The sequence below is a fragment of the Podarcis melisellensis genome, assembly GCF_964234715.1.
Source record: "Podarcis melisellensis genome assembly, chromosome: 6".
In the NCBI taxonomy this organism is placed as follows: Eukaryota; Metazoa; Chordata; class Lepidosauria; order Squamata; family Lacertidae; genus Podarcis; species Podarcis melisellensis.
The window spans coordinates 58,890,823-58,915,349 of record NC_138538.1 but is presented as its reverse complement, the minus strand read 5'-3'; the positions used below and the strand labels follow the sequence as shown (position 1 = coordinate 58,915,349).

Here is a 24,527-nt window from a genome sequence, read left to right as displayed (position 1 = left end):
CCCCCCAGCTTGCGGGAGTCAGGGGGGATTAAATTGTGAACACTTCCAACACATCTTTAATTAATTAATTAATTAATTAATTAATTATTATTATTAAAAACTGGATCCATCTTCCCCGGCCCCATTTTAAAGTTTACGTTTTCTTATACTAAAAACTTACAACCAGATTAAAGTCTTCATTGCAAATGCAAAATAAAAAATGGAAGAATCAATTAGGACATCTGTAGACCTTCCACTAAGCCTGTAGATGGTGCTGTAGCACTTCTTGAATAAGTTCTCCCCCCCCCCCCCCCGCTTTATATTATGAAGCAACATGTGCTGTAATTCATATCTGATTGGGGCACACAATATGGCATAGCACAGTAATGTAGCAAAGCTGCATTAAGAAAAAATGAAGGCTATCGTACAGCTTCGAAATAAAAAAATATATTAAAGGTTTTCTTGGGTTACAAAAGTACGTGCATGAGTAACCCTGAAATAGCCCTGCAGATGAGCATTTTAATAACCTACTCACAACAGTCTTTTATCCCAAACATCCCAGTTGCTATCTTTTGTTTTTCCAATATTATTTAACCTTGGTTCTTTGCAGTGATAGATTTTGGTTCTTGCTATAGCATCTCCTTCATTCAGGGACTTTTCTCCTCCTTTGACCTCCCTAACTCAACTTTTAGTCTTCTTTTGGGCCCATGAATACATCTTTCTGCACTTATTTGCTCTGTGAACTGTTTGCTAGTTTGCTGCCTCCTCATATCCCATTCCTAATTGCATGCCCCCCCGAACCCCCCCCCCCACTCTCATTTACCTCCTAGCTGGCAACTGAAGCACCACACTAGGGAAACGCCAGCTCCTGAACAGCCACATAGATTTCTGCAGTATCTGCAGCTTCTTTCTTTGTCTCAACATCCCCAAGTACTTGGGGTAGAGTTTTCACCATATGTAGAGGTTGCTATACTTTCAGTGGTTTAACCTACCACATGGTGGTCAACACATATCTGCACACCCTGGCTTTACTCAGGAAGGTTGCTTGCTTAATCGTTACCCTACTTCCTGCTTTACTCCATGTAGTCCCTTCCCCTTCCAGTGGCTCAAGTGACGCAGTAAATATGTATCAGGGTATACAACAAGTGGGGTGACAGCAGGGGCGCAGGTGACTAAATGTGAAGGGCAGAAGAAGAAAAGCACTGGGTAGGGAAGAGGTTAAGCAGCTCCTGCTCACCCTTTCTGCCCTGCAAATTATCACCTTTACAGCAAAGAAGCACACCTAGGGTCTTCAAGCACTGTGTTGGCTGCCCTATGTTCGGCTGAAATACAGGTATTCTCCCCCCCACCCGCACTTATGTGAGCGTTACATTCTGGGCCTTCATGTGCATAAGTGAAAATCAAATAAGTGGGGAGCACCCCCTACAAAACCTTTCTCTTCAACTAGAATGGAAGCTTGGGCTAGCTGGAGGCTTGAGGACGTGCTGAAAATGGATGCTGCTGCTGTGCTACCACGCATGTCAGCTGCTAGGCGGGGAGGCTGAGCAGCCTAAACAAAGCCTTCTGTGCCTCTAGTCTCCTTCAGGGCTTCCTCCACTCACATTGAAGTTCTCTTTGGGCTCCAGGGAGGGTCTCCTTGCGAGCCACGGGGACTCTCCAGCTCTATCCTGCCATTTCCAGGTTTGAATTAAATTACTTATTTGTTTCCCAGTACCACACAAATACACAGTCGTGTGTGACGCCTAAATTGGGGGGAATGCCTGTATATATCTTGGTTTCACCTCAACAGACCTTTCTGTACTTTGAAGCGTACAGATGGCAGTTATTTGTACATCTAACTGATGTAGTTCCTTAAGTTTGTATGACCGTGTTTTGATAAGTCCTGTGTCTTTCCCATTGGAGAGGCGAAGAAAGAAGGAAAATATGTTAAGCTCTGTCCACCGCCACACAAAAAGTCAAGAGTAGACAGCTTTAACTGTAGACAGTGTAGCTCTTTTATGCCGATAAGCTGAAGAAGAGAATAACAAGACTCCATTACCTTTTATCCTTGTGGTTTGGCAGCACAACTCTCCCAACTCTCCCCATTTTCTCCATTGCATCCTGTTGAAAGAGAGACAGTAGCTGCAGTGGCCTGTTTCAGTTTAACATTCTTAGTAAAGGAACAAGATGTTTCAGGAATCAAAGGGAACGCCACTGAATAGTGTTGTTCTGGGTTAACACACCAGAGCGCTTGAAATATGGCCTATCCCATTATCAGACAGCAATGGGATTGCAGCAATGCAGACTGCTCAATAAGTCAGACACCCTTGCAGGGAGCTCTGGAGAAGAGCGAAATAATCTGATCACTATCACCCAAAAAGTACTTACAAGTGGTGGTTTGCTGATGTTTTGGTGAAGACATGCTGGACAAATCCACCACTGTATTCACAATAAAGAGGATGAACTGGAAAATATATCAAACTAGCCAGCCATGGCTGAGGCTCAATGAAAGCAATGGGATTTGACTTGAACTCAGGTCCCATTAACTTGCATCTGCCACATGTAGGATAAATGAGTGGCTTGATGTCTCCCTGGCAGTACTCCCCCCACTCCCAACAACTGCACATACATAGCAACATGTTTGCAAAAATCCTGAGGAATGTGTGGATGTTGCAGCCAGGGTGCAGGAACATCTGGGACAGGACCATGAGGCAAAGTCCCTCCCTTCCCTCCATGCATGTGGAATGAATCAACAAATGGATGAAAGAGGCCTTAGTTAGAAATATAAGGCGAGATTTCCTGGACCAGACCAAAGCCCATCTAGGCTATGTTCTACAGTGGCCAGCCAGTTGCCTATGGGAAGCCTCCAAGCCCAACCTGCTTCCCAGCAGCTGCCTCCAAAACTGGGCATAGTGCCTAGGTAGCATGGCTAGTGGTCACTGATAACTCCATCCTCCATGAATTTATCTGACCCCCTTTCAAAGCCATCAAAGGAGGTGGCCGTTACTACATTTGGGGAGAGTGAATTCCATAATTTAACTATGTGCTGTGCAAAAAGTGCTTCCTTTTTGTACTGAAACTTCCAACGCTCAGTCACATTGGATGGTCCTGGGTTCTAGTATCACAATAGAGGGAGAAACAACTCCTATCTGCTTTCACCACCCCATGCACACATTTTGTGTACCCCTGTCATGTTCCACCTGGCCCTTTTCTCTAAACTAAAATTTTGTAACATCTCATGGCGGAGTTTGCTCTAGCTCCATGACCACCGGCAGGATTTTCTAAATCATTTCCAGCTGCGTAATATCCCTTTGATCCCTTGCTTACACTGAGGGCTTATCCACACTTTCTTTTGTCCCACTGCTTCCGCCCCAGGGAAAACTGCTCTTTAGCGCTCAATAGGAATGAACAGCAATTCGGGTTCTCTCTGGATTGCTGTTTGTTCCAGTTCAGAGCAGGTTTTCCCCAGGAAAGGAGCAGGGCAAGGGGACAAGCCCTCTGTTGCAGTTATAGTTTAACTTTAGCTGTATTGTGCGCTTGTGAACATTCTCAGTCATTCCGACTTCCACGGCTAGAACATAGTTCCGTTCTGTGCACTGGCAGAATGTACTCAGATGAGATTGGTCTGACTGTACAGCCATACTCCCAAATGAACAGTCAGACACACTCAAATAAGATTCAGGACCAAATGAACAACACGCTAGAAAAATCTGCGACAAAGGTCTTACAAGATTTGCAGCCGTAGTACATTCTGTGCACTAAAGAAACCGGCTACAATTCAATGCAAAGTCTGCTTAAGACATTGATTTAAGCATGCTCAGCACTCCAGTGGATTGTGCCCAACATTATATATAAAATATAAGTGGGACCAACAACAGGAAAACATTGCACAGCAGAGTATTCCTGCTCACTGACAGCCATGCTCTCTCTCATTCTTCTCCATTCCATTCTCCCCCTCAACAGGCAGCCAGCAGCCCATCACTACTGAGCAGGCCAAGCTGGCACTGCAGCCCCCCCCCCAATGATTTTTTCTTTTCTTTTTTGGTATTTCTGCAAACCTCAGAGTTCCACCAAACCTGCTGATACAAACCTTGGTGCTGTTTTGACTACAAGAACAGCAGTCACACTTGAACCTAATACTGGCTGAAATGGTTATAAAACCTTTAGAACAAAATGCTGAAGCTTATTACCGGAAAGGCATTGTTGATGAAAGATGGGTAACTAAATAATTGTCAGCAAAGGGAAGTGCAGAATTCTGGATTTGCAAGGGATGGCTATTCAAAATTTGTGCCCAGCAAAGCAGATTGTCCCTGATCTTCCAAATGGGTGGGTCAGAGGAAGCCACAAGATCCAAGCACATACCTGCTATTAATTAATCAGGCGCCCAAGTTTTTAGTGTCCTATGGCAACGGGAAGTACTGAAAAACGTTTGAAATCCGTTTTTTCCTTTTTAGATTTGGCAGAGTGCAGAATCCTTGAATGCCAAATATTGGCTTTTTTAAAGTATGCCCTTACTGACGCAACCTTTAGCAACTCTGGATTCAAAGTCTACCAACTTTTAGCAATTGTAAGTCTAGAGTCAAAGGCCTGAGATCTAGTTGACATATAATGGAAGGCAGGTGGCAGTCGTACTGCAGAATGGGACGGCTGTGCTGTTTTGGAGAACCCTCTGATGTGCAAAAAGGGGACTTGCAAAAGAAACTAACTAGACTCAAGGCAAAGTCTGAAGACTGGCTGCCTGGTTGCAACTTGACATGCATTTTTTTCACATTTTGCCTTACTCAACTGCAGCTTCCATTCCAGTGCCCTCCCTGCAGGCTGAATATCACTATTTGCACTGCAGCATACAATGGGCACATGAGAGTTGATTTTTCTCCCTCAGTTATCGGTAATGTCACAGGAACTATCCAATAGTTTCATGAAAACCATATTCCAGGCAGCACTATAATTTCCAGCAGCTCTATGCTAGCTGGGAGAAAGCATCACATTCCCCAGCAATTATAATTTTATATTATATTGTGCTCTTGAGTGCCGGGAATATGGAATCCCGTCCCAACAAGAGCACTTCCTTGAGAGAAGATTTCTGATGCCCACAAAGCAAAGGGACGGTAAATGTGCACTTGCTGAGATGCATGCTGATTATGTGGGAGGCTTTACGTATCCTGGAGAGGAAGGAATCTAGTCTGAAAAGAGAAGGACAGCTGGCAACTCCCTCGAGCAATCTAGTCTTTCCTCTCTGGGTCACAGGTATTGTAGAGAGAACATTCTCTGCTTGGCTCAGGCACTCATTATTCTTTTGGAGATGATCCAGCCTTTCAGATAAATATATACTTGCACACGTTTTATTTAAAAGCAGTTATTCACTTAGCCTCAAAGCTTTCCCCCCTCCAGACTTCTGGGAAGAAGAAAACACCCACCCACACAAGCCATAAAAAGATGAAATGGCTTCTTTCAGAGGAGGGGGAGAGACAATGCCATACTTAGTGCCTTGTCATGAAGCACCATTTTAGATCTATTTTTGCTATTTATTCAATCACTGTCTCTGCATAAATGTTGGCCGATATAACCTCTACGCTCTCCAGCAGGCATGCGGCTCAAGGGACGCCCTCCATGGCCCACTTCTAATTTTAAAAGAGACTATGAGAGGTGAAAAGGACTTTCCTCACCGCCATTATTTCATTAATCCCCCAATTAGTGTTTATAACTACATGGAAAGGGAAAGGGTATTGGGAATGACTTGTGAAGGCTATGCCTTCAAAGGTGGCATATAAATAAACACACACACACACATACCAAAGAACAACAATAGTATGAAATTCTAGAGTTTTGGAAAGCTTCCATGTCAAGTGCAATAGTGTGTCAAGGTCACATGGGAGTCAGCCAATAGCAGAGCCAAGATTGCAGTCTCTTCAGTTCTTGCTCAACTCAAAATATGCCCCGTGTTTAAAAAGTCACTGTCAATCAGGGTCATGGGAAATGCCAAAAGTGATCAGATCAGCAGTCTATTGAATTTGGGTGCTTATCTCCAAGTATAGCATAATGATAAATATGTTCTTTAGGGATAAGGGCTTCATGTTCAGATCAGTATTTCCAGCTACCAAACTGATAGTACTCTCCTATACATGTGTAAGAAGTAGGCCCCACTGAGTTCAATAGATGTGTACAGTGGTACCTCGGGATACATACGCTTCAGGTTACACACGCTTCAGGTTACAGACTCCGCTAACCCAGAAATAGTACCTCGGGTTAAGAACTTTGCTTCAGGATGAGAACAGAAATCGTGCTCCTATGGCGCAGCGGCAGCAGGAGGCCCCATTAGCTAAAGTGGTGCTTCAGGTTAAGAAGAGTTTCAGGTTAAGAACGGACCTCTGGAACGAATTAAGTACTTAACCCGAGGTACCACTGTATAGAATTGCAGCCTTAATTTAAAGAACGTAGCAACTTCTTTTTAGGCAGCACAGTAAGAAGGGGCTCCCACAAAATATGGAAGTCATTCTCGTGTGTAGTTTGTCACTTGGGATGTATACAGACAGGCCCATTTAGCCTTGTTTCTTGTTTGAAGCAGGCTTGAATAAAATCAAGAAAGTACAATGAATTCTTTAAAAAAAAATTTTTTTTTGCTAAAGTTACTTTTTTATCATTTCATTTTTCATTTCCTGTAAATACTGTGCTAAAAATAAAGACACAAATGTCCATGTTTAATCATAATTTGATCATAATTTTTAAAGGCTAGGCAAAATGCAAGTGAAGGGTTTTCTTTGCTGACAAAAATAGAGCCACTGTGGAGTATAAATAAATGGATGAATTCATAGTTTCTAGCTTTTGTTACAGTGTCAGAACTGAGTATGAGACAGAGACAGGCCAGTAAACAATCTAGCTAGCGATGAAAGATGATCAGAACTGCAATGGCCACTTAACGTCATACACAGGGAAAAACTGGGTTTAACAGATGTGAGTTGCGAAAGAATTAGTAGTGCAATCCTATACATGCCTACTTAAAATAACCCCTTGAGTTCAGTAGGGACTTACTCCCAGAAAGGTGTGCGTAGGATTTCAGCATAAGACAACAGAAACACATAGTATTTTGCTAACAAGAGTCAGAAGCAGTACTAATGTTCAGTGACCAGAATACAGTCGTACCCTGGAAGTCAAACGGAATCCATTCCCAAAGTCCATTTGACTTCCAAAACGTTTGGAAACCAAAGCACGGTCTTTGATTGGCTGCAGGAAGCTCGGGAGCTGCGGAAGCCCCATTGGACATTCAGGTTCCAGAGAACGTTTGCAAACCGGAACACTCACTTCTAGGTTTGCAGTGTTGGAGAGTCAAAATGTCCGAGTACCAAGGCATTCGGGATCCAAGGTACGACTGTAATACAACATGTCTAACAATGGGATTTCTACCTAAACCATATGCCATACATGTATGTGTCTATGTGTGTATATACATGCGTTTAACACACACACACACACATGCTTCTCTTGCTCAAATGTTAAATAAGATTCTACACATGTACAATTAGAAGACAAAGTTGAATTCTTCCAGCTGCTTTATGCATTTCTCAATTAAACTCTCATTGATGGCTATGAAACTACATAAACAACAAAGCCAGTTGCTTTTTAGGTGCATATACAAAAGTTCTTTAAAGATCTCTGCATATTCTTAATGGAATTCTTATTCTCTAGAAACTACATGACCAGATTACTCTTATATGTATCTTTTTGTCTAGTGAGTATTTTTTTTTTGGATCATCAATTTCGTTTCTCATTTCTTGCCAGACAGTCGCTGCGTTCCACCCAGATGTAAAATTATCTATTATTCCCCTAGCGGTTTTTTGGGAGGGCTGGTGATGGTTGGCCTTCCCAGAAGTTCTCTATGACTAGGGTCCAACATGATAAGGTACAGGATGATGTACAATCAATAAAAGCGCCAATATTATGAGCCAGAAGAGAATTCTCTGGAAAACAGATGCTTTCCCCACAAAGTGCTTGTTGAGAAAGTTTATACCTGCTGAGCCAATCTGAATTGAGAGCAGGGGGAATTCATCCCTCCTCACCAATCTAAAGTTGTCTGAAACTTTTGGTCTCCTCTCCCCTGAAATCTTGGCAAATGGATAAGAGTGGAGAGTTGCTAAGGATTTGGCTGAGGGGCGCATGAAGAGTGTGGCCCACCTACCAGTGGCAAGTGGCCCTTGAAGGGTTGGCAATAAGGGAATGAGGGCCGAGAGCCAAAAAGGTTCCTCACACCCACCCTAATAGAGCTACACACACACACACACACACACACACACACACCTGCCCAATCCACATGGAGGCTAAGAAGCCAGTGACAAATTTAAAGCTTTGTTTTGCCAAAAAAAAAGGCACAGTGCCATAGACATTTATATTCCCGAAGTGAACTTTCAAAATGGCATCTCTCCCTGTTTAATTTTTAAAAATGAAACAGGCAAGCAGGAAATGGTGCCCTTCCAGAAGCTGCCACCAGTAGCAACCTCACTTCAAGGATATCCATTTGTAGATATCTTTCTAAGATTAATATAGCATTCTGTCTTTCCTTTGTCTGCCCTTTTCTTTTTTCTGGGACCATTTATCTGCTGCACTTTGGTCTGACTAAATGATTTGAAGCCATGCCAGTGTGTCATAGCTTTAGACTAATTAAAAGTCTTCACCAGCTTCTTCTGTCCACTGGCTCCCAATTAATTTCTGGGCACAATTCAAAGTGCAGTTATTTAAAGCCCTAAACAGCAGCCTTGTTCCATATTTACCTACGTCTCTCTCACTTACATAGACATACACGTACAAGTAAGATAATGTCTGGGCACTGCTCCAAGCGCCAGAATCAGTGGAAATTAGATTCAAGTTGACAAAGCACAAGGCCTTTTTTACAGTGGCACCTTTACTGTGGAACTTCTCAGGGAGGCCAGTCAAACCAGCTCTGTTTTCCATCTCAGAAGAATGTTATTAAAAGCTTTTCCAGCAGGACTTTGGCTGGTGAGGCTTTAAATTTGTTTTAGCTGCCTTGTGGCTTTGATGCATCAGAATAGTTTCCCTATGGTTGCTGGATGCTACGTTGTCTTCCTGGTATAAATTCATGCTAATAAAACTGATAATGCTTCTAGCATTACTTTTGAAAATCAAGCTAGTAGTCTTCCTTATTCCTCTGCAGAGCCATGCTTATTGTTACATACATGGCAAATGTTTTGTTTGTGATTGCTTTACTGACGATTTGTTAAGTATTTTAAACAATTTATGCTGTATTCGTGATGTTCCATTATGTTATTTTTATCTTTTGTTTGTAAGCCGCTTTGGGATTTATTTGAATAAAAAGTGGTATAGAAATAGAATCAATCAAAAAAATGCTTATGCACGATACCCTTTTAGAAAACAAATAATAAATAGAAATAATCAAAAAGAAGTCTACAAGACATTGGATAAGCAGAGGGCATGACACTTCTCCCTTGAACAGTTAGCCTGACGAATCCCTCACCTTGTATTTGAAACACTACCATGCCTAAATAAAACATATTGTCCCACGTGCCCTCAGGGTTTTGTGATTCACAGAATCAGAACAACACTTTGGGAATAATAAAATGCCTTCTGATCGCCCCCTCATGTCCTCCCAGGCTTTCTACAGAAAAAGAAAAGAGGGGGTTTAAGCACATCACCACAAGCTCTTTTCACTGAAAGGGACAGTGAGGAAATGGGCCGAGGGCAGGAGAGAATTATTAGGGATCACTGCAGGACAAAGCAGAGCATGAAACTTTCCTAATGTATCAAAAGACACTCCAGGGGCAGTCCCCGTGTAAACAGAGCCTTAGTTAGGCTGGGTAGAATCAAAAGGAGAGAAGGGTCAGCACAACTGAAGGCGGCATTTTTCTGCCGTGCCAGTCATGACGTTAGTCACTTCTCCAGAAAGCCAAATTTAGAAGCAGAATGAGCCGCGCCGGTTGTCAACCCACCATCCTTCAGTCGGAAAGCCTGCTTTGTGGTAACTCTGCTGTTAATATTAGGCATGTTTCTGTTCCAGTGCCTCCCCCTCAACACCCTGCAACTAACAAATAATTAAGCAATTGTATTTAATAACAGGCAGCTGGCCACTCTGCTCAGACTCAAGTGGGTCAGGTGCCAGCCTGGCTGCCCAGCAGTGGGAGGCTCAGCTTACATGGGCAGTGGAAGGAGCCCAAGCAGCTTAACTCTGCTTTCAGCTCCCAACTTTTGCTGGCAAGCAGGCACAATGATTTAATGTGCTCTGGTCTCTGACTCAGCAGCGCTGGGGTTTGCACGCTGGGAGGGAACAGGTGCTCTTGAATGGGCCTGGTGACTCAGGATCGGGACGGGGTCAACTGTCTGTGGCAAAGGCCAGTACGCCGAGGTGGGAAGCCCCGGAATAAACACTGCCTCTTTAACCTGTGAAGAAGAAGCAGTGCAAAACGCCCACACTCTCTGCCTCATCCACAATTCCCAGCCCACTTGGGAAGGTTATCACATTTCCTTCACATTAAAGGAGGCTGTTCAAAAACTGCCGTATCAAATATACTAGTGGTGAGTAACCTGCGGCTCTCCAAATGCTGTTGAACTCAAATTGCTAGCACAGGCACATGATGTCCAGAGTCTGGTGAGGGGTAGACCAAAGAAAGGAAAACAGGAGATTCGTATTGGGTTGAATTAGGCTACAACTTGATTGATTACAGATGCGAGTAGGTTTGGCTGACAGGATCCTAATGAGGTCAACCCGGTGCTGGGAGTCGCTCCCAACATTGATCGGGTGCAATGAACCTGTACAGACCACTGTTGTGAGAGGTGTTTTGGCCCATTGACCCCCATGTGGGCAACTGGACAAAAATCTCTCCTCCTGGACCCCTCTAATGGGGTACCCACTCAACTGCGAAGGCAGCCTAATGGCTTATCTACCACCCAAGCTGGCCCCTGCCAGTTAGCAAAGAGGGCGGCCTACATGCAGTTGCCATAGTAAATACTGAAGGGAGAGCCTGGCCCAGCCCCTCACCCCTGCTTCTGATTGGCCTGTGGGGCCGGGCCTGCTCAGATGTGGTCTGTAGCTGCCAGAGGGGGGCGCTGTCAAGCGACCATCCCCTCACCCAGCCATGCAGGAAGATGGCGGACATCCCCGGGACCAGCCCATGGTTGTGCAAACGCCACTCTCCCAGATCAGCAACATCTCTAAGTTAAAGAACAGGGACCCCAAACTCATGCAGTTTCTGACTTGTAGTTGTATGACTCTTTCCAAAATAATAAATACAACTATTTCATCAGCACGTTGGTGACAAGATCAGGTCCATGGTATACAACATACAAGCAAATGAAGAAACACAACTCTTTCCCCCTGCTGTGGTCCTGATTAAAATCATCTCCATGAAAATATTAGACCTGACAGGAAAGCCCCCATAGCAGCTATGGGGGGGGGTAGCAGTAGCCTGCTGCCAATGGAAGCTTGCCTCCAATAGCAGCTGGTGGGGGACAGTCCTTTGGGGCTGCAGCACAAAGAAGAAAGGGTTAACTCTGACCAGGGCCCATAGAAACTACTGGCTATACTTTTTACAAGAGAAAATGCAGTGACAAGCGACACATTTAGCCCTGTGGTTTGACCCGGTGAACAGGGCTGGCCTGAGTCACTGTGCTGCCTGCCCTAAGTCACCCTGGGGTTCTATGGGATGAAGGGAGTGCTATAAATAAATAACCAAAGCTGTTTCAATGCTTGCTTCCTGTTTTCCCTTATTAAATTGTGAGCCTGTGGGCAGGGACTGCCTTATTTTTCAATATACCTAGAGTGCTTGGAGAATTGGGGTGGGGAACGTTTTCCAGCCTGAACGCCTTAATTCCTCAAGGGAAACTTTCAACAAATGGTGGTTGGGACCAGATGCAAAAGGATACATTGTATGTACTCTTACCTTTGTATAGTAGGTTAAATTCAATTCCTGTGAACTTCAGGGGGTATTCCTCCTTCCCCAATGTTTATAGGTCTGTGCAGTGCTGTTTTTCTTCTTCAGGGGGTATTCAAGGGTACACAGTACCAGCAACTCTTTTCGTTGTTGTTAAAAGGTGTGACACTTACTGTAACAACTTCATGGTGACTACCTGCACCTCTTTTTCTAGAAAAAAAGCACTGGGTCTGTGTATGACATTCTCCTTCCAGGAAAGCAGATGTTCAAGAACACATTCCAGCCACGCAAAAGCACGGAGAGGGGAGATGGTCTGAGGGAGAGGTTGTGGCTGAGGAGAGCCCAGAGGTCCAGACACAGAGGAACACATTCAGCTCCCAGGCCTGAGGTTCCACAGCACCATGTAAAAATAATAATCACAATAATATGTAATAATGTTCCAGGAAAAATCAGTACCCATGAACTTCTACGTGCATTATCACTTCACTGTGTGCTTTGCAGATGTTAGAAAGTTGATAGGGTGTCTTTCTTAAAAAAAGAAAGAAGTTTATTTTAAAAGGGTTTCAGAGAAGCTGCTTTTCAGCATGACTATAAAAGCAGGAAGAAATGCTTCTCCTCACTAGTTTTGCAACCTCCTCTGGGGCCAAATGAAGCAGGAGATCAACAGCATGTTTATGACAGCGGAGTAGGAAATCCAGAAGAATATCATGTCTACAAGAAACTCAGGCGGAGTTGGGGGGGGGGGATTGTGGAACAGATGCCAACAAATTCTAAAAGCTTCTTACAGGCAATCCCAGGATTGTGGGAAGGTTCTGTTTACAGATGATCTGCAATTGTTTTGCAATTCACTTGGGAACATTGTTCCCCACTGTGAAGACCAGAGATAGATGGGTTCAGGATCTGAAGTAGGGGAAAAGTGAAGAGAGGGTACTTCTGAAGACTTAAGATGCTCACACCTGAAAAATGCTACACTTTGACTTTTGTGGAAAGCCACTTGAGCGAAGGTACACTCCGAAAACGTATCCCGTCAATTTCTCGTCACGTTCATAGCATACATTTTGCTTTCATCGCCTTTTCTTCACCATCTGGCGATCGGGTGTTTTTAAAAATCTGTATTTACTTTATGACCTACAGCTAGAGCACTGTTTACATATTAAAAGCTGGATGGGGTTTTCTCGATTCTTTCCATATGTTCATTTACCCTCTCATAAAAATGTTTTGGATCTAGCCAGTTCACATGCATATAAGCTGCTTTGTCAAATCCCCAAGCACAGACCACAACACAGTTCTGAACATCCAGCTGGGATTTTATCATGAGAACTGTTTCGGAGGCCACCATGCCTCATTGTTACTGCCATAAAAATACACAGCCATGCAGTTGTGTTTCCTCGCTTTCTGCCCAACAGGATGGTTTAATCATTCATTTCCATCTTTCCAGTACTAGCTCAGTGACGGTAAAATCTACCCCTCATAGTCTCTTCCCCAACATTTAGTGCCTTCCTCAAGCTAAGGGTTTGAAATCCCTGTTGCTGAATTGTTATTCATGTTCGCTTCCAGCTGCAGTAGCCTGAGTGATGCCAAAGAGCCTGTTCGATTGTACAAAGGGCTAACATCTGCATCATGAATGATTTGTACTGTATTTCATAACTTGAACCAGAAACTTGATTGTAAATGCAGAAGGAGCCAATCTTTTTAGTTCCATGGGCATATTATGATTTTTGAGAGAATGACATGGGCGTCACTGCCTCAGGTAACTTCACTTCCTCCTTCCTGGATCAGCCCAAGAGGCTGAAGGAAAACACACAAAACACACTTTGCCTTTCCAAGGGATATAGGTAAAAGTTGGATCCAGAAGAATTCATCTGAGTATTGAAAAGCTCTTTCCTACTTCGTTTTTCAGCTTTTTGAACTTTTCAAGTCATAAAAAAGTAATCACACTTACCAGCTCATGGAGAGAGCGAGGGACAATGAATTGGGTTGGGGGATGGGTTCAGTGGCTTTGTGGGAAATCAAGGGAAGACCTCAAGGGAACAGCCTCTGAAAAAAGCATGGACTTTTTCTGATTTTTAATTTTTTTTTACTGTAAACAAGCACATATGAAAGATTAAAAAGCAGTAAGAGGAGCTTACATGAAAATTAGGAAAGCAGCCCGAAGAACTTTTCAAATTTGCTTTAGATATGACATGACCAAAAACAAATTAGAGTTAAGCTGGCTGATGGCATATGCTGCCAAATTTATCTGGTGGGAGGTGGAATGGGGCTGAACAGGAGAGAATTCTGATCTTTCACAAGCATCCAGAGACTCTAAGATTCATGCTGATAAAGACAATGAATAACAAATCAAAGAGGAAGAGCCGTAACTCAGTGACAGAGCATGTGCTTTGCATGCAGGAGGTCCTGGGTTCAATCCCTGGCATTTCCAGGTAGGACTTGGAAAAGCTTCTGTCTGAAACCCTGGAGATCTGCTGCCCGGCAATGTAGGCAAGGAGTGGCCAACCAGCGGCCAACAGATGCTGTTCGACTAGTTTCCATAATGTTTGACCATTGGCCATTTGGGGCTGTTGCTCATGGAAACTGGAGTCCACAAGTTATCCATCCCTTGTGTAAACAATAGTGAGCTAGATGGACCATTGGTAGAAGGCACCTTCCTATGTTGCTAACACAGTAATCTCCTCCACCGAGAGCAATCATGCCTCACCAGTACCATTTTTGTAAGTCCTGTAGAGGAAGGAAATGGTAAGCTATGCCTTTGGAAGATGTTTATGGGAGAAATAAAGTCAACTGAGGAAGAAGGAGAGGCTACATACTATCTATTTAAAGAGTAGTGTATATTCTCCCCACCCCACCCAGTAAATCATTGCTTTCTTCAATGTGGTCCTAAACCTAGGATGGAACAACAAGCACAGGAGAAGATCCACCATCCATTTTTGAAAATAGTACTGTATTTCTGGCAAGCCCTTTTCAAATTCAGGTAGGATGATGAGGTTGCAGAGGACAAATCAGTGAAGCAAAAGACGGATTCAACAGACACTAGATGGTGGTTGAAATCAGACTCAAGGATGTGGTCAACCGTGAAAAAGAGATATGAAACAGCACCCTCTGGCATGACCTCTTGTCAAAAGGTCAATTGATAATATAACTCTGGAAAGTAATTAAGGAAGGTAAGAAGGTATAGAATCATAGAATTATAGAGCTGGAAGGAACCCCAAGGGTCATCTAGTCCACCCCCTGCAATCCAGGGATCTCAGCTAAAGTATCCATGACAAATGGCCATCCAACCTCTGCTTAAAAACCTCCAAGGAAGGAAAGGTAAGAATGATAGTTTATTTTATATATTTTGATGCCACTTTCCTACTAGGGTGCCTAAGGTGATTAACAAAATCAAACGAACAACTACTACTACTACTTTTAAGGCCTACCAGGCTTTTTGTTCTTACTTGTCAAATATTTGCATAATTTGAGGATGAAAAATCCTTTAATCTATATTCTCTCTAGTTACGTTTTCTGGAGATTTTCCTTACAGATATATGAAATGAATGCTGAGTTTGTTATTTATCTCCATTTCATCAGTCCAATTCTAGTGAGCTTACCATGACTGTTTATCACATGCATTCCACACTGCTAATATAGGCAGCCATAAAACGTGCCTATATTAAGCTTATCCATAAAGACAACACAAAGCTTTCTGCAGGTGCTGCTGTGGGAACGGGAATGCATTTTGAACATTCCAAAGATTATAGAGCTGAACTCAACCATTTGAGAAAATAAAATTTATGCACCTCCTCATGGACAATTGTTTTTCCAAGATGTGACCTTCCCCCAATCTGTCATCCGTGAGACAATAAATCATGGCCCACGTTGGAGAGGATGTATTAGCAGAAAATTCACCTCTTCTGTTTTTGTAAGCTTTGCCTGCATGGGTATCTGTTTACATTTTACTGTGCTTTTCAGTATTCCAATAGCTTTCAATTCCACATTGTGTAAATAAAACTGAATAATCAGATTTCACAATCTTCTGAGATCGAAAAGAGCTAAAACCCAAATAGCTAAAACCCAAACCCTTGTAGCCTAGGCTTCATTTCCGAAAGAGTCTTGAAATATTTTTGACACAGTAGCCCTAATGAGGCGTTCTTAAATTCTACTGGTGGAGGGGCCATGCCCCACTCTTCCAACATCTTGTAGAAAGATCTGATGGGATGCTCAGAGTGATTCCCATGATTATGTAGGCTTCCCAGCCATGAGGGGACTGAAGCACACTTGGCTAAATATGCTTACAATCCTTCAGACCTTCTCACTCAACATGAAAAGGCTGTGGGGCCTGCCTGCTGAATAGGGGAAGTATCAGATCTGCTTGATTGTCATTTACAACATTTGAAATTGCTTGCTTATCAAAGATCCAACCACTCATAACTGCTGATGAGGAGCACTTGCTGACCGGCTCTGCAGTCAGGCCATGGTGGACACAAACAGCCAGCTATGTGAGATACCACTGACCCAGAAGGGGTGGTAATCTGTGGGCCCTGGAATTGTAGCAGGGGCAGCATGGGTGAAAGAAATGCCCTTGCACAGACCTCCAGTGTTGAGCTCTGACTAGTTCTCATACAGCACAGGACTAGAGATGCTCTGGGGATTAGGAAACCTTACACCTCCAGAGAAGAGAGCCTAAGAATAGTTTTCCCCTCAGGTTCCTCCAGAGCAAAAAGAAAAAAGAAAAAGCAGAAGACTGTTGCCCCAAATCCTACAGCTGACAGGACAGTGTCTCAGAAGGACTTGAACAGAACCTCTGCCTAGACAGGTGTTTACTAGGACTTCCTCCCAGGTAAGTGTGTACAGAATTGGCTTTGAATTTATATAGAACTCAGCTAAAATCTGGACCTGTTCAGTGATTATTCAAGCACACTGTGCCAGGGCAACAGGTGCCAAAACTGCACGAATATTTCTTACTTAAGCTCTTATCTCTACAGGTGTTTCACCTCTCTCCACAGCTCTCATCTACTCTTTTTTAAAATTTATTAGCTGTTCTTTTGCAAAAACTAGTTAGCTGATCCAACACTGCACATTTCAAACCACACATTTCTTCCCATTAGCAGCAATTTCAGACTGTGAAAATGGCTTAATGGAATGAATCCGAAACACAACTAATCCCTAGTTCAAAGGTATTTTCTGAGAAAATAAACTGAAGCCACACAGAGAGGAGAGATCATTTATCCAAGAAAAAACAAGTTCTCATTGTCTTCCCTGTACCATTTTCAAGGTATTTTCTTTTTACTTGAGGCTATTTGAGTAAATTTGTCTTAAAGTTTAGTTCTGTTAATGACAGGTGTCTTGAAACAGATTAGAGCTCAGCTGAAATTTCTCAGAAGACATTTTCCTTTTCCTCACCCCTTAGAAAATGGCCACTGTCAGGATTATAGCCAAACAATCCCTACCATATTTCTTGTATTGGCCCCACTCCAATGCCCAGGAATGACATTAGGGGTCTTGTAGAACAGCGTCTAGATTTAGGGTGGTGAGGGCTGTTCCCCTGAAGAGGGCTCTGAGTCAAAGAGGCATGAAATAAAAAATACAAAAGTAATTATTGTGAAAATAAGAAATATTCCGGTGGAGGCCTACCAAATTTCGTCCTCACTCAGGGCACCATATTACCAAAGTCCACCTTGCATGGAGGATGCTGCTACTAGCTGGGGCAATAACAAAAAACATGGTACAGCCATTGAAAATGGTGAGCCCAGACTTGAGAATCTTGAGAGACCATCTGTGAACCCTTCTAATGAAACAACAGTGTGTATATGTTTTTGCCTGTATGCCAAAAACAAGGAACTTAAATCACATAATACAACTAACTTTGGAGATATGTGAACCCCAAAACTGCCTGGCATTTCATTTTACCTGAGGAGAACCCTAATTTTAAAATGAAAACTGCCAGGCTTTACAAAATAATGTCACTCTCGAACTGTTATCTAGGGGCATGCTGTATATTTCTTTCATTTACTTGCTGGGCTCTGGTTAAGCATTCTCTGGTTCAAACAGGAGGGCTCAGTGTTTCTAGGTTTGCCTCCGATAAATGAACCAAAGCCTTGGTTCATTTACAGGGCCCCCAATGCAACTTCTGCTGCCTTGGGAAGCACTGGAAGCCATGTCCAAGGACTCACAAGACTTCGGAGATGCTGTCCGAGGCCTTCCAAGACCTCAGAACCTTGGAGATGCTTTTCAAGGTCTCTCGATGATTTGATTTGATTTGATTTGATGGTAATGCACAGCAGCATTTAAAGTTGGCTTCTAATACAACATTTCCCAGTGAAAGCATATCTTAAAACAGAGCCTGCAGAAATATTTCTAAAGAGTTTTGAAAAAGATGGCTACAGCTTTAAGCATGAGTAGATACATTTGTGTGGAACAGGAATCTTGTACTGTATCATATTTCAGCCCTGCACAACAAATAAATGGACCTGAACATTAACCTTTTATTTTTTATCACAGTTTTCAAAAGGACAAAGCTGCAATCCAAGACTCACAGTCATTGGGGGGGAGGGGGAACGACGACGTGAAGATGAAATGCTTCAGAGCAGGCACATGAAGCGCACATGTGAACCATGGACCACATGTTTAACCACCACGAAGAGCCACAATGCGTAATGAAAGAGAAGGAATTACTCTTGGCAATAGGACCTAGGAGGCAAACCCTTTCATAAAGCGTGGGAACTTTTGTGCACACTCAGCTTTTGGGAGGAATAAAATAACTTCCTGTCTTGGCTTTAATACAATGTTTACCTCTTTCTTTCATGCTTACTTCTTACTACTCTGCGCTGGCAAAATGCGCACTGTCCAATACTTGCAATGCACCTCCAGCTGCAATGGCTGCTTTTGGCACATGCTACTAAACAATGGGACCAAGTGCCGAGCCTGTAGCTATGCCACTGTAGCGAGATATGAATGAAATGAAAGAATCAAAAACTGGGGGCTTTTTTTTTCTTGTAAAAAGCTTATCTAAAAAGAGTTCCTAATGCTCATTACAATGAGCCAAGGATCCAACGGGGCAAGGGAAGGACTGTGAGCACCATGGAAGTGATGAGAGAGAAAGGAATGTTTTACCTGTATAGAAGTAGTCCTCTGAAACTTGCATTCAAATTTCTCCAAAGGCCAGGGAGATCAAAGATACCAAAATAACTGGAGTAAATTTATTGAATACTTAAAGAAGAATTGTAAAGAGGTCAAGAAACTAGCAGGATTGACATAATACCTCCAATGTATAATAGTACTAATTTGAGAATGATGTGTGTGATGGAAAGAGGATAAATATACCAGTATTGGGGAGGGAGGGGGGTCGTGACTCGGCAGAGTCAAAGGGAATGTATGGTGTTATTACAATTTGTTGGAAAAGAATATGCAAGGAAAACAATAAAAATTCACTTGGGAAAAAAAAATTCTCCAAAGGCCCTAAAAATGCCTTTATGTGACTCTCAAATGATCTAAAATCAATCACCTTTTGTGCGGGGTAGAATTCAGATGCAGAGTGTGTCAAAGAGCCCGTTTCTGAAAGGGTCTGAAGCCACAACCACCTTATTCACTAAGGACTAGTGTTACTACAGGCTGTGCCTGCCTGCTAGCAATATGGTAGAAGACAGAATGAGCACCTCCTGAAACACAAGCACCATGTGGTTCCAGAATAAAATTTAGGACCAGACATGGCACAAAAATGAAGAGAAACAGAAATACTGATTTATATGCCTGGGAAGTGGGACATCCCTATTATAAATTGGCTTCCTCCTTCCCCACAGAAACATGTTTGCATAAGGGCCCCAAAGCCTATCAAATACAGTTGCTACACATAGCTTAGTTTCCTCCCCTAAAATCAATCCAGAGTTTCCAGGAAAGATGGACTGATTGTTAAACCACTCTGGAAACTGTATCTCTGCGAGGAGACAACTATCAGCACTTTTAACAAGCTACTGTTCTCAGGAGTCTTTGGGGGAAGCCATGACTGCTTAATGTGGTATGATACAGCTTTAAATGTATATCGTGGATGGAGCCTGCCTAAGTTACACCTCCTGTGTAAATGTTGTGACTGCTGTCTTGCTTTACTGCTTGCTTCTGCACAGATGTCCCCCCTCTTTTTCAAATACCGGCAATTTAAAAGCTAACTGGAAAAGCTGCTGCTAAAACTTTGCGTTGCACTTCAATTATTGTTCCACAGGTGGAGCTCCTGCGAAATTAATAGATTGCTCAGCCCCCATTTCCCGAAAATACAGAGAAATCGGTGCATCAAGTTTTGAAAATAAGATGAATAGCAAGTTCTTTATTATTTCCAAGAGCTTCAAGAATATGTCGCCTCTTTAGAGCAATTAATCATCCTGTTCCCCTAAGCTAAGTGACATCTCCCATCACAGAGGCTAACACATCTCATTTACCATCAATGCTCAGCTCTCGTCTCCTCCCTCCACCCTCCCCTTGTAACCTAATCTATGTGAAGTTAAAAGACAGATAATAAGCTATGTTGTGCCAATAAATAAAAGCCATTTGTACAGTGGAAAAAACCCAACCAACCAAGCAATATTGTCCTCAGTAAAATACCAGCAAAGTTGTTTTTTTGAGAGGTCAGAGCAGAGCTATAATACCAAAGGAATGAGCTGTATATAAAATGGGTTCAACTCTTAAGTATACTCAAATGGATGTAAATCCTAAGTACATAGAATCATAGTATTGTAGAGTTGGAAGGTGCACTGAGGCTTATCTACTCCAACACCTTGCGATGCAGGAATTTTAACTAAATTCTATGTGCCAGGTGACCTTCCAACTTCTGCTTAAAAAACTCCACCATCTCCCGAATCAGTCTGTCCTACTGTTGAACAACCCTTACTATCAGAAAGTTCTTCCTGATGTTTAGTCAGAATCTCCTCTCTTGTAACTTAATTCCATTGGTTTGGATACTAGTCTCTGGAGTGGGAGAAAACAAGCTTGCTCCATCTTCCATGTGACAACCCATTAGATGTTTGAAAATGGCTATCATATCTCCTCTCAGTTTCCTCTTTTCTGAGCTAAATGTACCCAACTCTATCAACTGTTCCCTTTTTCATATTGGTTGCCCTCCTCTGAACACATTGCAGCTTGTCAATAACCTTCTTAAATTGTCAGTTTTGAGTAAATCTATCTATTCTAATCAATACCTTAAGTTTAAATGATTATGGTAAGTTTGTAGTAGGAAGACTAATAAGCTAGATACCATTTGTATTGCCCACTTTTTATTATGCAGTTGTGTATATTGTATATAATTATCTTTGTAATAACTAATGCATTATAAATTTTGTGGGATATTTCTTCTCTCTCTTGTAATATTTTGATACATATGCTTTGTTTTGTATTAATTGTGTAAAACAAACTAATAACAAAACAAAAGTCATCTATACCCAAAACAATCCCATAGATATGTGTGTCTCACCAAGTAGGTGATCTACTACCATATACAGATCCCTCATCTGGTCTGCTGACTAGCAGAAGAAACCACATCTCTCTTGACTGAGAATAAGACAGACTTCACATAAGCAGAAACAATAACTAAAGGTAAAGGTAAAGGTACCCCTGCCCGTACGGGCCAGTCTTGCCAGACTCTGGGGTTGTGCGCCCATCTCACTCAAGAGGCCAGGGGCCAGCGCTGTCCGAAGACACTTCCGGGTCACGTGGCCAGCGTGACATCGCTGCTCTGGCGAGCCAGAGCTGCACACGGAAACGCCGTTTACCTTCCCGCTAGAAAGCGGTCCCTATTTATCTACTTGCACCCGAGGGTGCTTTCGAACTGCTAGGTTGGCAGGCGCTGGGACCGAAAGACGGGAGCGCACCCCGCCGCGGGGATTCGAACCGCCGACCTTTCGATCGGCAAGCCCTAGGTGCTGAGGCTTTTACCCACAGCGCCACCCGCGTCCCAAGAAATAATAACTAGCTATTATTTAAATGAAAAAACCACACTGAAATAAGAGCCAGTGAAAAATAGCCTCAGAAAATTAGTAGGGGAAGAAATAAGCGCTGAGGGGGCTAAGCAGACTTCAGAGGAATTTCAAAGACTAGGTGCCAAACTCAAAAGGCCCTGTCTTGTGTGACCATTTATCTGATTTTAGGTGTGTGGCGGCGGTATAGAGCAAGGGTTATGAAGCTGATTTCTATGCCTGGGAGGAGACAACGCTTAAAATATCAGCCAAAGGCAAGTCCACACATGTGCGGTCATCATTAGATGGTTATGGCATCAAATGATGACAAGAGTCTAAACCACCTCACGTCCAATACATATTAATGGAGGAAGTTCATGTTTTGCGCTACTAGTAACCCAGTAGTGCACTACAGAGCAATGTGCATGAATTTTTAATCAGCTGAGTATGAGTGTGCCAGATTTTCTGCCTCTTTTTATTGGAAATTTGCAGAACTCTCAGTGGCCTCCTGGCCTGACCCATGCCTGCTCAGCTTCAACATGCTACAGAATCATGTGCTCCTAAGCCATTCACATTTCTGCCAAAGGAAGCTTCAGTGATTTCAGTAGGGCATGTTTCTGTGTATGGATGCTTAGAGCTGCAGCCTGACTGTCACCGCCACCTTCTAAGATAAAGAGCAGAAACTGTACGTGCAGGGTAGCAAACATCCTTATGAGGAAGGCTTGCCGAAGTATGTCCTGGTGGTTCGGATTGCTGGTGTCAAATCCCCAGACGAAGTAATCACCGTGTCCTTTGAAAAAAATTCATTAAAAAAAAAAAACACACCCAGGCATTTCAGACAGCTAGCACAGTGACTCTACATGCCTGTGTTTCCTTACAGAACACTCTGATCTCCTGCACTGGCATTGCAAGAGTTCAAATCCCAGATGGGGAATTAATGTGGTGGATTGAGTTTCCAACTCCCTAGCATACGTCTTGAAGTTTCCCTTCAGCTTAGCTAGAGGGGAGGGCGGCCAGACTATTCAATTTGCCTGTAATACAGCACACATAATTAAGGAAGGCACTCTCTGAAAAAGAGACAGGCTATGAAACGACAACAACATCAGCTATCCTGCCCTACCTTCACTTTTGCAATTGCACTATTTTCTCGGTAGTTGAAAAAATGGTTCTCACTGTAAGGTATTTCAGGAGGAATTATGCCTCTATACAGAATAAATCCCAATACTTTACAAATTTTGGATAACTTCAATTAATCCCACAATACTTTAAACATGCAATTGTTTTAATATTCTGATAGCATATTATTGGAATACACATTATATTTTAATCTAATTATGGAAACTGGTATGTTCTGGAGCAATGGTCTTCACTGATTTATATACAGTACTTTGTCTTAACAGTAACTCCACTCTCTCCTTTAGGGGGAGATTTATAGGCATACCTCTGTCATAAACAGGATGCTTGAACTATTTTATCCCAACACCCCTTTCTAAATGGGCTTTGTGGAATCAGTGGCTCTGCCTACTGCTATGGAAAATGCCAGTGTTAAAGATGGAAAGAAGATAAAGTCCCTACCAGAGAAGAATGACAAATTAAACTGTTGGACTATGCCAAAATGGCAAAATACAGTGGTACCTCTGGTTAAGTACTTAATTTGTTCTGGAGGTCTGTTCTTAACCTGAAACTGTTCGTAACCTGAAGCACCACTTTAGCTAATGGGGCCTCCTGCTGCCACTGCGCCGCCGCTGCACGATTTCTGTTCTCCACCTGAAGCAAATTTCTTAATCCGAGGTACTATTCCTGGGTTAGCGGAGTCCGTAACCTGAAGCATATGTAACCTGAAGCATATGTAACCTGAGGTACCACTGTAGACCGGAAAGCTCAAGAACCAAGAAGAACCAAAACTTCAACAAAGAATGGGGAAATTTTTTAAATTTATCTTGGAGACCACTGTAGGCAGATGAAAACATTAGCCGGATTGCAATAACACTTGTAATGTAGATAGTATTATGGAGATAATGGAGTAATATAAAACATGGACTATTGAACTATTGAAAAAGATGCAGTAGAAAAGATTTAACAATAGGACCCATGGAGGGGAAGGTGGGAAGTCCAGAGACTCGGAGGAATCTTCAACTGTTGATGTGTGGTTGTATTGTTATAATTTTATATTTGTAAAATCAAATAAAAATTATTTTTTAAAAAAGGAAAATGCCAGTGTTACAACAGTGTTTCCTTATGCAGCAAACCATTGGCTGTGGTTGTCATACAGGCTTGTAGTCACTTATCTTTAAAAATCTCATGTCCCCTAGTCTAGTCACTGTTATCAGACATGGGCTTGTGGGTGTGATTTCTGCAGGAAACACTGCTGTTACACCTGTGTTCCCTGCAACAAACATATAATGTGATTTCAAAGGGCACCGTGTTTCTGATTGGGGTGTTAGTTACTTTTCATGGGGTTCAACAACACCACACAGGCAGGATGAATAGTGAAGGAATAAAGAATTAGGGTCAAGAAGAGGAAGAACAAATGCAGGCACTGGACATGGATGCATTCAGTCCTCATTCTTTCTTTGAAATGTTGCTCCATATGTAGAGCTACCACATTTGGGAAAAGGTGCTTGGCTTTGTCTGACAGGTGGACTTTGCAAGTGCATGAGAATTCTCTAGGAATGCTTTTATAACAATGGTGGACCACATACCTATAATTCAGGCTGAACCAAGTGCCCTACTCATCATAAAACCAGCAGTAAGGCTG

The 24,527-nt window shown here is 42.7% G+C and overlaps 1 protein-coding gene across 1 annotated transcript in view; it reads right to left on the bottom strand.

Annotated features, from left to right (window-relative positions):
• The window catches only part of FGGY (FGGY carbohydrate kinase domain containing), a 134,069-nt gene that overhangs the window by 837 nt on the left and 108,705 nt on the right, over nucleotides 1–24,527 (bottom strand). The window contains exon 15 of the mRNA XM_081915827.1: nucleotides 2,018–2,079. Within this exon, the coding sequence (XP_081771953.1) occupies nucleotides 2,018–2,079 (62 nt within the window). The remainder of the gene's footprint in view (nucleotides 1–2,017; nucleotides 2,080–24,527) is intronic.